At 38.9% G+C, this 14,099-nt stretch overlaps 1 protein-coding gene across 1 annotated transcript in view; it reads right to left on the bottom strand.

Annotated features, from left to right (window-relative positions):
• The window catches only part of LOC150096287 (uncharacterized), a 438,969-nt gene that overhangs the window by 234,929 nt on the left and 189,941 nt on the right, over positions 1-14,099 (bottom strand). The window contains exon 6 of the mRNA XM_090409023.1: positions 714-795. Coding sequence (XP_090265149.1) covers positions 714-795 — 82 coding nt within the window. The remainder of the gene's footprint in view (positions 1-713; positions 796-14,099) is intronic.

The following is a 14,099-nucleotide window of genomic DNA, read 5'->3' as shown; positions in this document are numbered from 1 at the left end:
AGATTCATTTTATAGCAAGGTCTGTGTCACATCTGAGACATATCATTTTAAGACATATTTAGCAACACATGCCATAGATAAGGGAATAATATTAATATGCAACATGTACCATAGGTAAGGGAATGCAACATGTATGACAGGAAAATGAATAATATTACCATAGATAAATAATTCAATAAAGTGCTTCTGTAGCTGTCATTAACAATGAAGTCTCAGATTGAAAAGGAAAAAAAAAAAGGACTGAATTCTATCTAGGATGTAACGAATCTTTACAAGGGCTTTTCAATTTATGCATGCAAACAATAAAGCATGCTAATGCATACACTTATTACATAATACTTCAATAAAGTATGTTTTTTTCTCTCTCTCTCTTTCTTGATTCTAGCATAATTATTAAACACAACGAACCTGAAAATATTTAATTCCATGAAATTGTCTACTACATAAAAGTTACATATAAAATTTAATGATCTACATTCTCTGAACTTGCCTTAAAGTTCTTATTCAACTGTTATTGATTTGTTAACATGAATCACAGCTTTTTCATGCATAATAGATTAAATGTATAGAAGTTGAGCTATTCATGTAAATGACAACAAATGACAACAACTAATGAACTAATGTCCTGCAGATTATGCTTAAAGCTGCATGTGTGTGTGCACGTGCATGCAAGCATGCATAAAATACCTATAAACCACTAGTTATTTACAAACTTTTTTTTCCACTTGGATCCAAACAACATTTTCTCATGACGTATCCTTTCTTATATTCTGTTGCACAATTTGGATTGGGAACCTAAATACAACAAAATGAGAAAAAAAAATTAAATAAAATAAAAATGTTATAACATTAGTACTAAAATTAAAACTCATTTTCTATTAAAATAACATTTGTTACTACATTCAAAACTGTTTTGATACAAAAACACAGAAATCTTACAAACAAGGTTTGCCAGAATTTGGAATTGAAGGAATGCTTACATATGCTATGCTCTACTATGCTCTGTAATGCAGACGACTGGCCATTAATATGACCCCATATCAATAACCAATGCCATTTCTAATGAACATGGAAATATTTGAAGAAATACTGGATGCTGTAGTTATTGCAAAGAGAAATATCATCTTGCCCTGAGATCTAGGTGATACAGAAAGAAAAACTTGCAGGTTTTTTTTGTGAGAAACAAGACAAGATTGTGTTTTACAACCATTAAAATTAATGAGGTTATCAGCATACCATTGAAGAATATTTTGGAGAACAAAATAAGATCAAAATTTAGGTTTTTATTTTATTTTATTTATTTTTTTTGTGAATAGTGACAAGTGAAACATTTCTAAAAAATTCCAGCAGCAGAAAAGGAAATCTGTGAAAGAATGGAGTGAACTAATGAAAGATGGATTATTATTATTATTATTCGTGACACCTCCAAGGGGTCCTCCCACGATGAGTCCAAACTCATCGTGGGAGGACCCCTATTGTACAACTCTCTGTCTTCACTACTACACAGAACCTCTACTACCAATCACCTACATCAATGCCATCTACTGCTCACAACCACCACAGCTAGTATTTTTTGTCTGTAAATTGCGTGTGTTCTGAAGGGGCCGATTTGTTTGTATGCGGGATGAAAAACCCGAGTTTCCAGGAGAAAAAACCCTGCACCTCCGTATGAAATCGGCTAACTCACCTTCAATTGAAAAAGTCCATATAAAGATTCCTCCCATCATGACAAGAATCGAACTTAGGCCTTTTCTAATCGAAGGGTGCAACATACCTTCATTCTTCCAATTGTGCTATGGAGGCGCTCATTAATAATCAAGAGATGGGTCACTGCTACCCATCAACCAGGAGGTTGGCAGTTCAGATTGTGTCATGAAAAGGATGTTTAGTGAGTGTTAGGTGGGAGATATACAGTGTGAGACAACTGTTCTGCTTACTGGATGTCTGAAGTGCCTAAAAAAAGTTCCATGTTTGGTCTGTAAAGCAACACTTCTGGATTAGGTAAAACTTAATAAAAATAAATATAAAATTAATAATAATAATAATAATAATAAAACTGACAGTAAGAATAGCAAGAGTGAATGGTAGGAAAAAATTACGCAAGATTTGAAAGACAAATTGATAAAGATGAAGCAAGAGATAAAGTGGATGCAGAGTGAAATGAAGAGAATTGAAGATATGTATGGAAGAGTGAAGAAGATCGAAATGAATGATGCTGTCATGAAGGAGGTATTTGTATGGGGATTTTATTATTAGAGGTGTGGTGAACAGGAAGAGGTGCACAAGGTTTGCTTTCCACGAGGGTAAAATGAATAGAGTGATTCAGGCATTGGACGTGAGAAGTAAGAAAGCAAAACAGCTGATAGTGGTATTAGGAACAAATGACTTGGCTGGAAATAAGGAGAATGTAAGACTGGATATCAGAAAGTTGTTGAGAAAAATAAAAGCTAATACTATGATAGAAGAGGCAATCAGAGTTGCCCATTGATGAGGTAGAAAGTAAAGATTATGAATGATATATGTACAGAAATGTGTGAAGAGAAAGGAGTGCAGTTTGTGAATGTGTGGGATGAGTTTGAAGAATTGTATGACTGATGGACTGCATTTGAATAGTTTTAGTGCGAATCATCTGAAGAGGACTGCTGCTGCTGGAAGGGAGAGTAATGAATGCGAAGAGAATGGATCTGAGCAAGTAAAAATAATGTGGAAGAGCATTAGAGTAAGGAAGGAAGAACTGAAGTAGTGCTTACAAATGGAGAAGTGGGTAACATGAAAGTAGAGAATCTGCCTTGCTCACTGAGCAAGGCAGATAGGGAAAAAGGGATATTCAGGACAGACAGCGGAACACATCATGAGAAAGAGCAATGCTCAAAGATGAAGTGAATGTGCAGATAGACAAGAAAGAAATAGGGTGGCCTAGGATGTATGGGAAAAGTTCAGTTTGAAGAAGGTTCTGGGATGAGTAATGAGAGAGAGGAATGGCTTGAGGAAGTCATGGAGAAGTCACATCTAATAAGTGGTATCAGTGAAACTTGTAGATCCAGAAATTAACTGTTATGTTTGTATATGAATGCTAGGAGTATCGGAAACAAATTCCAAAAATTGTTGGAATAAGTGAGATGCAGTTGGATGAGAATGACAATCTGATAGGAATAGAGATGGAAGCTTATGATGTTTTTCATTTAGAGTGCTGTTGATGGCAGACAGAAGTCATGACCATACAAGGGAAAGGGGGAAGAATGGCAGTGGTTTGAGGTTAGTGTGGTGTAAAACAAAGCTGATAGAGTGGAATACTTGGATGTTACTACAGACCTGGTAATGTGGAGAATAGTAACCATACGATGTACAAGCAAATTAGTCAAGCAAATAAGAAAAGGGTAATCACTGCAGCTGATTTTAATTATAGAAATACAAACTGGGAAAAAGTGAAAAAGCTTCCAACAACTGGAAGTAAAGAAAATAAATTTCTTGAGATTCTGAAGAACAACTCTTTCATGTAGTAACAGAAGGGATGAGAAGATTGAGGATCTTGGATTTCATCCGAAGATATGATCTGATGATACCCTCTGATTTCATCAGAGAATAACATCTGGTTGATGAGAGTGACCATGAAGTGATTACCTGGGTGGTAGTCAGGCATATGAGGACATCTGTGGGGAAAGGATATAAGTGCAATTATAATGCTAGTGATTATGTGAAGCTCAGGAGACAACTTGCAGCTGTAGCATACAATGAGAAGTTGAGTGGGAAGAAGATCAATGCAGCTTGGGTGTTATTTAAGAACTATGTAGCAGAAGCAAAGTTTGTATGTATTCCAAGGTTGAGAAGATGCTTATTGGAGGTCTGAAGTGGCATATGCCATGTTTGGTCTCCAGAGCAGAGATCTGGTTTCTGCCCTCTGCTCTCTTCTCCATGCAGTGTTAATAATACCCTCAGATCATGACAAACATACTCAGAGACCCATAACCACCACCATTTTGAGCATACATCAGTTAAAATGGTGGTACCAGAGGCTAGCCACCAGTTAGTGCACAGGGCCCAAACCTGTCAGTAACAAGTTAGAAGGTTTCCTGATTAACTGCTACATAATAAAAATGGGAATAGAGTGACTGATGCTGAGGACATAGTGGAATTGTTCAATGAACACTTTATTGGAGTATTTCATCCTGGAGGAGTCAGTTTTAATACGAGAGGGATTGGGCAGGTTCGAGGTTTAGAAGTACAGGAGGAGAGTGTGTTTCAAATACTGAGTACTCTAGATGTCAGTAAAGCTGTGGAACTGGATGGTATTTCACCATGAGTTTTGAGAGACTGTGCTAGGGAACTGACAGTGCCTTTGACCTGGCTTTTCAATGAAAGTCTGGCTGCGGGAAAGGTGCTCATGGAATGGAAGGAAGGTAAGATAGTGCCATTGCATAAGGGCGGTAGCAGACTGGGAGTGTCTAATTATAGGCCAGTTTGTGTGTCATCAGTAGTTAGTAAGATCTTGGAGAAAGTATTGAAGGACCTTATACAGCATTGGGCAGATGAGGGTAATGTTATCTGTGAGAGTCAACATGGATTTGTGAAGGGGTGCTCTTGTTTTAGCAATATGCTAGTCTTTTATGATAACATTACAAGAGCATTAGATGAGGGAAAGCCATATACTGCCATTTTCTTAGACTTAGCGAAGGCATTTGACAGGGTGCCACATGATAAGCTGATATTTAAGTTGCAGCACATGGGTCTGGATGTCAGATTGGTCAAATGGATTCAGGATTGGCTGTCCAATAGGTATCAGAGAGTTGTGTATGGCGGGGCAGTTTCAAGGAAGTAGAGAGTTACAAGTGGGGTCCCACAGAGATCGGTACTGGGACTTATATTGTTTAACCTTTATAATCAATGACATTGCCAGTGGATTGCAAGGGGATATTCAGTTGTTTGCGGATGATGCGAAGCTGGGAAGGATCATTAGTAATAGTGTAGATGTGGCAGCCCTGCAAGAGGATTTGAATAAGCTAGATAGATGGGCAAATGAATGGGGGAGTGTGGGTTTAATGCAGCAAAATGTAAGGTCTTGAGGTTTGGGAAACATCGATGGGACACTGCATACTCTATGGGAGGAGTTATACTGGAGGAAGTAGAAGAGACAAGAGATCTGGGGGTTGATGATTGATATAAACCTGAAATTTAGGGGACATATTGCAAAGGTGGTGAAGGTAACATAGAGGATTGCTATCATTCCATTGTATAAGACCCTGATCAGACCACACTTGGACTATTGTTCTCAGATTTGGTCCCCAGGATTTGAAGGGGAAAAATTACCTGTGGAAAGGGTACAAAGGTGGACAACAAAGATGGCTTCAGGATTGTACAATGATAGTTATGAGAATCGGCTGAGGGAATGTGGACTACAGAGTTTGGTGGATAGAAGAAGGAGAGATGATATGATTGAGACTTTTAAACTGTTGAGAGGTGGTTACAGGGTTGACACTGGGGAGTTCTTTCACTTGGTTGAACAGCGGGAAGGAGTGATGACAAGAAGCCATCCCTGGAAGTTACGAAAGGAATCTGTGAGCAAGAGGGTGAGGAGTGGTTTCTTTGCATGGAGGGTGGTTGAACCATGGAATGCATTGTCTGATGGAGTGGTGAGAGCGAGAACGGTCAATGAGTTTAAGGAGTGGTATGATAACCTTTGTGTTTCTTAGGGGGGACCTCCCCTCGATGAGTCTTGATAGACTTTGTGTTTCTTAGGAAGGACCTCCCACGATGAGTCTTTTGACTCCATGGAGGCCTGAATAATAATAATAATCCTGCTGCCAGGTTGTGTCTGGAGAGGTCATATCATGGCACAGAGACTGGTTGCTCTCTGTATAGATGTCATATCCTGCATGTCCCTACTATATTCTTCCATATAATCAAACATAGGAAGACTCACAAACAACAACAGTGGCACTGCAACAAAAGTGAATCTCCGTCATAAACTAATCCCATGAAAAAAAAAAGACCCATCACAACCAGTCACAACAATCAAACCATTCCAGAATCTCTCCACTAAAGACTCGTTTTCATATCCACTTTACTAACATCCATGGCATTAACATAAACGTTCACCATCACTTGCAGTTTTCCAGACCAGACATCTCATTCCTGATAGAAACTCAGATCCCAGCTACATTCTACTACTGTTCACATCCAATTCCCAAACTACACACTTCACAATTCTTTTCACTACAAGGGTTGCATCTGTGCCTTTGTGAAATCTGACATAGTTTGCTAGAGAATGTTGAATTTAGAATCCCCTACTTCTGACCCTCTCTGGCTATCCAAATAGTGAGGTCATCTTCCTGGACAACCTCAACATCCACAATTCCAACTGGCTACCCTACTTCAACAACACCAATTAGAGCAGGATGAGAAGCAGAAGTTTTTGCTATAAATAATGACCTTACACAAAGTGTGCACCTATCTATTCAAATTCCTGATAACCTTCTCCACTCTGAATCTCTCTTTGACCAGTTCTTCTTCCAGATACACCACAGAAATCACCTCTCCTCTAAGCAACTCAGAGCACAATCTTGTATGAGTCTCCTCTCTTACAAAATGCCCTTCCCCCAACCACTTTCAACTATGCATCCTCTGGCACTACAAAGGAATCAACTGGGCTTCTGGAATTTCTACTCCTCCTTTTCTTGATCTGAGTACTGCTTCCACTTATCTGACCCTAATGCTGGCTGCAAATGAGTCACAGAAATTATTCTCACTGGTATGAAGGTCTTTCATCCTCATTTAACCCATAATCCTCATCTTCTTTCCTAGCCCTGGTTCAACCGAAATGTATCAAAGCAGTCAAAGAAAAAATTCAGAAGAATTTTTTAATTCTCCAGTTTCATACTCTGCCTATAGCAAAACACAACATATGCAAATCAGTCATCACCAGATCCATATCCAATTTCATAAATGCCAACAGCAGAAAACTTGCCTCTTGTCAAACATGGAAGCCATGGCTTCCATGTTTGACAAGAGGCAAGTTTTCTTGCCAAGGACATTGGATGCAATTTCTGCTTTCCTGCATTTCCACCTCTCTCACTTTTATGGCACCACTGCTACTACCCAAAGATCAAGCTGCCATCTTGACATCACTTTTTTCTCGAACTTCTGAATAGATGGCCATGGAAAAATCACCTCCAATATGCCAGCATCCAAGCACCATATATCTCCTATAGATTTTTAGACAATCCAGGTGTCCTCCCGCAATGAGTCTTCAGACTCCTTGGAGGTGTCACGAATAATAATAATAATAATAATATATAAAGCAAATTAAAGTCACCCATAAAAAGGTTCAGGCAGATGCTAGATAAGGTTATCAAGATCAGAAAACTACTAAATAACTTGGATACTAAAATGTCTTCTGGCATCTCTCCAATTGTTCCAAACTACTGTGCTCCAGAGCTAACGCCTGTCTTGCATCATCTCTATAATCTATTATACATATCTAGTACTTATCCTAATGCATGGAAGCAATCTCATATCCATTGTATTCCAAAAAAGGGTGACAGAAAATTACCATCAAACTACCTACCAAATGCCATGATCTCTGTCCTCTCCAAAATAATGGAGAAAGTCATCAAAAGCCAGTTACTCCACTACTTAGAGGAGTATTCTCTAGACACTTTCTAATATATCCACATTACCATGAAAACTAGGCGACCAAATCTGTGCACAATAATCCACATGAGGCCTGATCAAGGCCTTATACAATGGAGCCTCTTTATTTCTGCATGTTAAGGTCCTCCACATCATTGCAACAATCCAATAACTTCACAACTTGTCTAACATTTCTCCTGAGCTTCAGGTCTTGTCTATGATCATTCCCACAAATCTTGTCTCCTCAACTTCCTTCAAAATTTTCCCACTAAGTGTATGCCCTGTATCCCATTGCTGCATACCAATTTCAGAACTTTACATTGTGCAACACCAAACTTAAAGTATTTTTTATCCCATTCACTTGCCCACTCATACAGTCTACTCAAGTCCTCTGTAATGCCACAAAATCTGCTCGATTCCTCATCATTCTCCTCAATTTTGCATTGTCTGCAAACAGCAATAGTCCCATAACAGATACCTGTGGCACACAATGTGACTTTCCTCTTTTGGGATTCTGCATTCCCCCCCTCCTCCCATACACAACCTGCTGATAATTACTAACAGCCAGTGACCTATTCGACTTGCTAATCTAATCTAATCATTCAATCCTGTTTGCTCCAATTTAGTTACCAACTTGGTTTGTTACATTCTATCAAAAGCCTTTACAAAAAAAGAGCCTCTGTAGCTCAGCCGGTTTCAACAATTACCTTTGGTGGGAAAGACCTGGGTTCGAATCTCATCTGAGATGCGAAGAACCTTTATCAGGGCTTTTCAACTAAAGGTGATAGCTGGTCTCATACAGAGGTAGAGAATTTTTTTTATCATGGAAACTCAGGTTTTTCATCAGGCAAACTGGCCATTATAACACGCACAATTAGCATTACATAATACATTGGCATAAGTTTTAATAAGGGAATACTGTGAGCAGACATATAAATACAAAATTAATAAAAACTCACGTAAAAAGATTATTTAATAGTATAATTTTCGCCTATGTGTCACAAGCATCTTCAGTACATTTTAAGCTAGAATTAAACAATAACTGACAATTCCAAAATGCGCCACCTAAGTAGCTAAGGTAAGATAACTGAAAAAGTGAATAAACTTCCTAACTAAAAAAAAATTATATATATATAATTATATATACAATAAAGAGCAGGTGTCCTCCCGCAATGAGTCTTCGGACTCCTTGGAGGTGTCACGAATAATAATAATAATAATATATATAAAGCCAATTAAAGTCACCCATAAAAAGGTTCAGGCAGATGCTAGATAAGGTTATCAAGATCAATTTCATTTAACTCAAAGAGAGGGAGACTGTTCCAAAGGACAGAAGTAGATGAAATGAAAGAGGAGGCAGTGAAGTTAGTTTGGTAAGTTTCAAAAGGGACTGTAAAACGGTGTTGGTTAGCACTGGCTCTTGTTTTAATAATTTTGGAGGAGAGTGGGAGAATAATAGTGACCAATTCAGCAGAGCACTGCCCAAGAAACCAGATGTTCTAGGATATCTGAAGCACAATGTCCAGTTCTGTTCTTGGGTACAAGAGTGAAATTCCTTAAGGTAAGGTCCTCACACTGGGTTTTAAATGTTTTTCCTGCAGACAAAAATAGAAAAACTTATGTTCGTGCAGCAAAATCTTGATCTTGTCAATATTCTGGTGAATCCCACAACAGCTCCATTGTAAAAATTTTTCCTATTAGTTTTGACTTTTTGATTTCTTGGAGATTCAGGGTTTAACTTTCTCAGGTTTATATTTATCAAATCATTTTGGGATAGATGGTCTGTGTCCATCTCTTCCTCTAAAAAATATTCAATACATCATCTGATGTGTCAGGATCATTTGGTAAGTTTAATATACTTTCAATGGATGCTAAAGTATCCATTTTTTAATGTAGAAGTGTTTAGTGGTTTATTTTTAAGTGATATCCTTGCCATAATTTTTTGACAAGTGAGTTCTTATTGAATGGCACTATTTTTGGAGTTGTTTCTGGAGTGAGACCGAGACTGTGTGATTAATGTGCTTACAATTGTGAGTGCTTCACAGAGAAGCACTTGCATTTGTAAAGTTTGGGTATGGTGAAATTATCAGAATTTCACTACTCATTGAAAGAGCACTCCCAATTGAACAAGTTGGCTTCAAGCCAGGAAGAAGTTGCTGTGACCAGGTCCTGGCCCTGATAACACAGACTGAAGCTGGCTTCCAGAAGACACTTAAATCTGGAGCCACTTTTATTGACCTAACATCAGCTTATGACATAGTCTGGATCAGGGGCATCCTCCTAAAGCTAGGAAATATTATAAGGTGCAAAAAACTTTCCAGTTTTTTGAATCCATTCTCTCCAACAGAAAGATCCAGGTCCATATTGGCAGAAAAAAGAGCAGGCACAGATTCCTTCACAATGGTCTACCACAGGATTCTGTGTTATCCCCTCACTCTTTAACATCTACGTGTACGACTTACCATATACCAGCTCAAGCAAGTATATGCTGATGGCCTAGCAAACCTACATCAATCTACCTCCTTTGCCAACCTGGAATCAACCATGAACACAGACCTGAATCCTGGAAGAGTAATTCAAGCAGTGGTACTTGAAGCCAAATCCAACAAAAACTGTGTCCACAGTATTTCATCTGAACAATGCAGAGGCAAATCGACACCTCAACCTTTCTCCCAATCTCCCAACAAAAGGCACATCACCAACCTGTCCAACAAAATTAAAACGAGAAACAATATCATTTCAAGGCTTGCTGGAACAACCTGGGGTTGTAGTGCCGAAGTCCTAAGGTCGTCTGCACTAGCCCTCTCATTCTTTGCAGCAGAATATTGTGCCCCAGTCTGGGAAAGAAGTGTACACACTAACATGATAGCCACCCCGCTAAATACCATGCACACAATTAGTGGGACAGTGAGAAGCACCTCTCTCTCTCTCCTGGCTGCCTGTCCTATCTAACATTGCTCCACCAAACATATGAAGAAGACAAGCCTCGATTAAAGAATTTAATAAAGCAACGAGCAACCCCCCCCCTGCAGACTCTCATAAATCCACCTAGTCTTTGCCTAAAATCTAGAAAGCCTTTCTGGTCCATGGATGAACTCTCTTCAGCTGCCCTGCCATCAACACCTGACATGTGGAGAGAATACTGGTCCAACAATCTCCCAACAAACAGCTTCCTGGTAGAAGATCCCTGTGCTCTGCAGCCTGGTTTTGCTATTCCTAGGAAAATTTGGTTATCAATCAACAGGATCAGAACCAACCAGGGCAGATGTGGCTACCTACTACATAAATGGAGGCTGTTAGACCACCCTTATTGTGATTGTTCTCCCATGGCTCAGACGATTACTCATATTGTGAACGACTGCCCAAGGCGCCAATTTCATGGTGGTGGCCTACAGGACATCCACAAGGTGACGGATGAGGCCTTGAATTGGCTTTCCAGACTGACATTGACCTGTAGCCGTTCTGTATTCCTTTTGCCTTAAGAATAAATAAATAAAATAAATCAGCTGGTGGAATAGACTTATAAGTTTGATTTGCTGTTGACATTTTCTTAACTGTCTTCTTCTCAGCATACAAAGATCTCAGGACAAGTGTGGTAGTGGCTAACTTTCTTTTTGTATCCAGATATGATATATTTTGTTCTGCTTTAATCTTCCGTACTTCTTTTTCATCTTTCCATTTCTGACATGCATGAAAATAAGCTGAATGATCTCCCTGATAGTTGAGGCAGTTAGCTTTCTCTGTAGAGCAAGATTTGTTATCAGGATCTTTACTAACACATCAGACACAGGTGGTAGGGCTACAACAGACATGTTCATATTTCTGACATTTAAAGCATCTTAGTGAATTAGGGACATACATTTTAACAAGGCAGTGAGATATCCTGCTTTTAGAGATGTTGGAGATGTATCAAAAGTAAGGATGATGTTCCAGGTCAGAACCAAGTGACCATCTCTATAACTATAATATATCTATAACTTTACATTTTTTCACATTAAACTGGCACCTGTTATCCTATGTCCATACTATCAGTCTGTTTAAATCATTCTGCAAACTTTCTAAGATCACCTTGATTAACTATTACGCTATACAATTTTTGATTATCAACAAACAACTGAATATTTCTCTCCAAAAACCCCATATGAATAAATAAAAATAAAGGCACAAATCAAATAAGATCCCGCAGTACAACAGCAGCCTCCTGAAATCTCCTGGATTATTTTTCTTCCATAAAGTAACTATTCATTAGCCATCCATCAGCCATTCTTGCATTCATATCACCAGTTTCGTATCAATCCCCCATCTGCTACTATTTGTGCAACAGATTTCCATGTATTATCCTGTCAAAAGGCTTTACAAAGTCCAGTAGTATCACCATGTAGCAATTCCCTTTATCCACTCAACTGTTGCTCTATTATAAAAAGTAAGTAAATTACTAAATTACTAAGGCATGACTTACCCTTCACAAAGCTATGCTGCTCACCACAGAGTATCATATTCTTATCCCCTCATTCCTGAATAATGTCTCTGACCAACTTTGCTAATGCCATTACCACTGCTCATAAAATACCGATTAGGCTACAGTTTGCTACCTGTTTTGAAGCTTCCTTGCAATGGAACTATACTGCTGTTCTTCTGCTGACTTTCACATTCAGATTCTGACATAAGCAGATTACACTGATAGTCACCTCGGCCTCTAAAAATTGTGATACTGGTTTCTGTTCAAAACACTACTTCTCCCTGCTCAACTTCTAAAAATTTTAAATCTCAAACCTTGACAAATCTTAGAATTTGTCATATTTAGTCTGGTGCACCCAAAACCGCCCTAAGAATTCTTCACAGTATACAAAAATGATAGTCTACTTAACAGGTGACCTTCTCCTCTAATAGGTGATCACATACTCCCTCCAGTAGCTTTTTCACAGGTGCTCTGTTTCTGCATTATGCCTTTCTTATAGATACTTTCATGGACAATGCTACACCAAACTGGCCATTACCATTACTCTCCATTCCTATAATCCTGTAAGAAAACCAGCAGTCACCGGTCAACATCTGTATACAGATGTTGACCAACTCCGGGAGAATGACAGGGACATGGCACAGAGAGAGAGTGAATGTTGAAAGTGGCAGTGAATGTGTGTATGAAGATGGGGGTATATTGCAATGTGGGTGGAGAAGTGGAGACTGAGGAGGTATATGTGGTAGTCGGTGATAAAGGTGATTTGGCAGGTATAGTGGGGAAATCACAACCAACATATGGCTTGGATAGGACTGGCTATAGACCTAAAAATGAACTGTTGTGTTTGTTTACAAATGCCAGAAGTATCAGAAATAAAGGGGATGAAATGGTTTCAGTGATTGAGTTTATTCGCCCCAAATCATTGCAATAAGTGAAACATGGTTGAATGAAGATGATATCGTAATGGCAATAGAAATGGAAGGGTACAGTATTTAAGTAAAGGGGATAAAAATCCCTTATTGTTTTTCAGCCAGTATGCGAAACTAAGATCGAAAACTACGATCTAAACGTTTCATGCCGACGAACTGTCGGCGGATCCAAGTGTAAGTGACCACTTGGTAGTGCCACACCAAGGCAACTCGATGCAAAGGTGGAGCAAGCTCCCTCACTATCCTTGATATTTTCTCATAATGTAAAAACACACAGCTCCTAGGACACCTAGGAGCTGTGTGTTTGCATCAAGTTGCACCTTTGCATCGAGTTGCCTTGGTGTGGCACTACCAAGTGGTCACTTACGCTTGGATCCGCCAACAGTTCGTCGGCATGAAACGTTTAGATCGTAGTTTTCGATCTTAGTTTCGCATACTGGCTGAAAAACAATAAGGGATTTTTATCCCCTTTACTTATCAACCTCGCCAGAAAAAATAGCCGTTTGGCTTTTCATCTTAGTTATAAGGGTACAGTATTTTTCGTCAGGATAGAAAGGACAGGAAGGGAAGGGGAGTGCTGCTGATGATAGCAGGGGAATTAAGTCCACATAAGGTAGACATGAAAGAGGGAAATAGTGGCAATGGTTATGAGGCAGTGTGGTGTAACGTGGAGGTCGAGAGGAAGACATATTTAGTTGGATGTTGCTATAGGCCTGGGAATGTGGAAAGTGGTGATGAAGAAATGTATAAACAACTTGGATTAGTGAACAAAGAAAGGGTAATTATTATGGGTGATTTTAATTATGGTGGTATAGATTGGAATGAAGAGATAGCATCTGGGAATAAGGAAAGTAAAGTTCTTGAGAAATAACTATCTCAGGTAGCATGTAAAGAAAGGCATGTGAGGATCAAGAGTTCTAGATCTCATCATTTCATCAGAGGATGTAATTGTTAGAGGGGTTTCACATTTTCCTCCAGTTAGTGAAAGTGATCATGAAGTAATCACCTGTGTCGTGGCTAGTCATATGCAGGCTTTTAATTATTTTAATAAGTAAGAATTATAAGGCTGGTAATTATGACAAGCT

The sequence above is a fragment of the Typopeltis vanoorti genome, chromosome 19, assembly GCF_054136105.1.
Source record: "Typopeltis vanoorti isolate ZY-2024b chromosome 19, IOZ_Tvanoo_1.0, whole genome shotgun sequence".
In the NCBI taxonomy this organism is placed as follows: domain Eukaryota; kingdom Metazoa; phylum Arthropoda; class Arachnida; order Uropygi; family Thelyphonidae; genus Typopeltis; species Typopeltis vanoorti.
The sequence above is the reverse complement of the archived record's forward strand: the minus strand, read 5'-3'. Positions and strand labels throughout refer to the sequence as shown.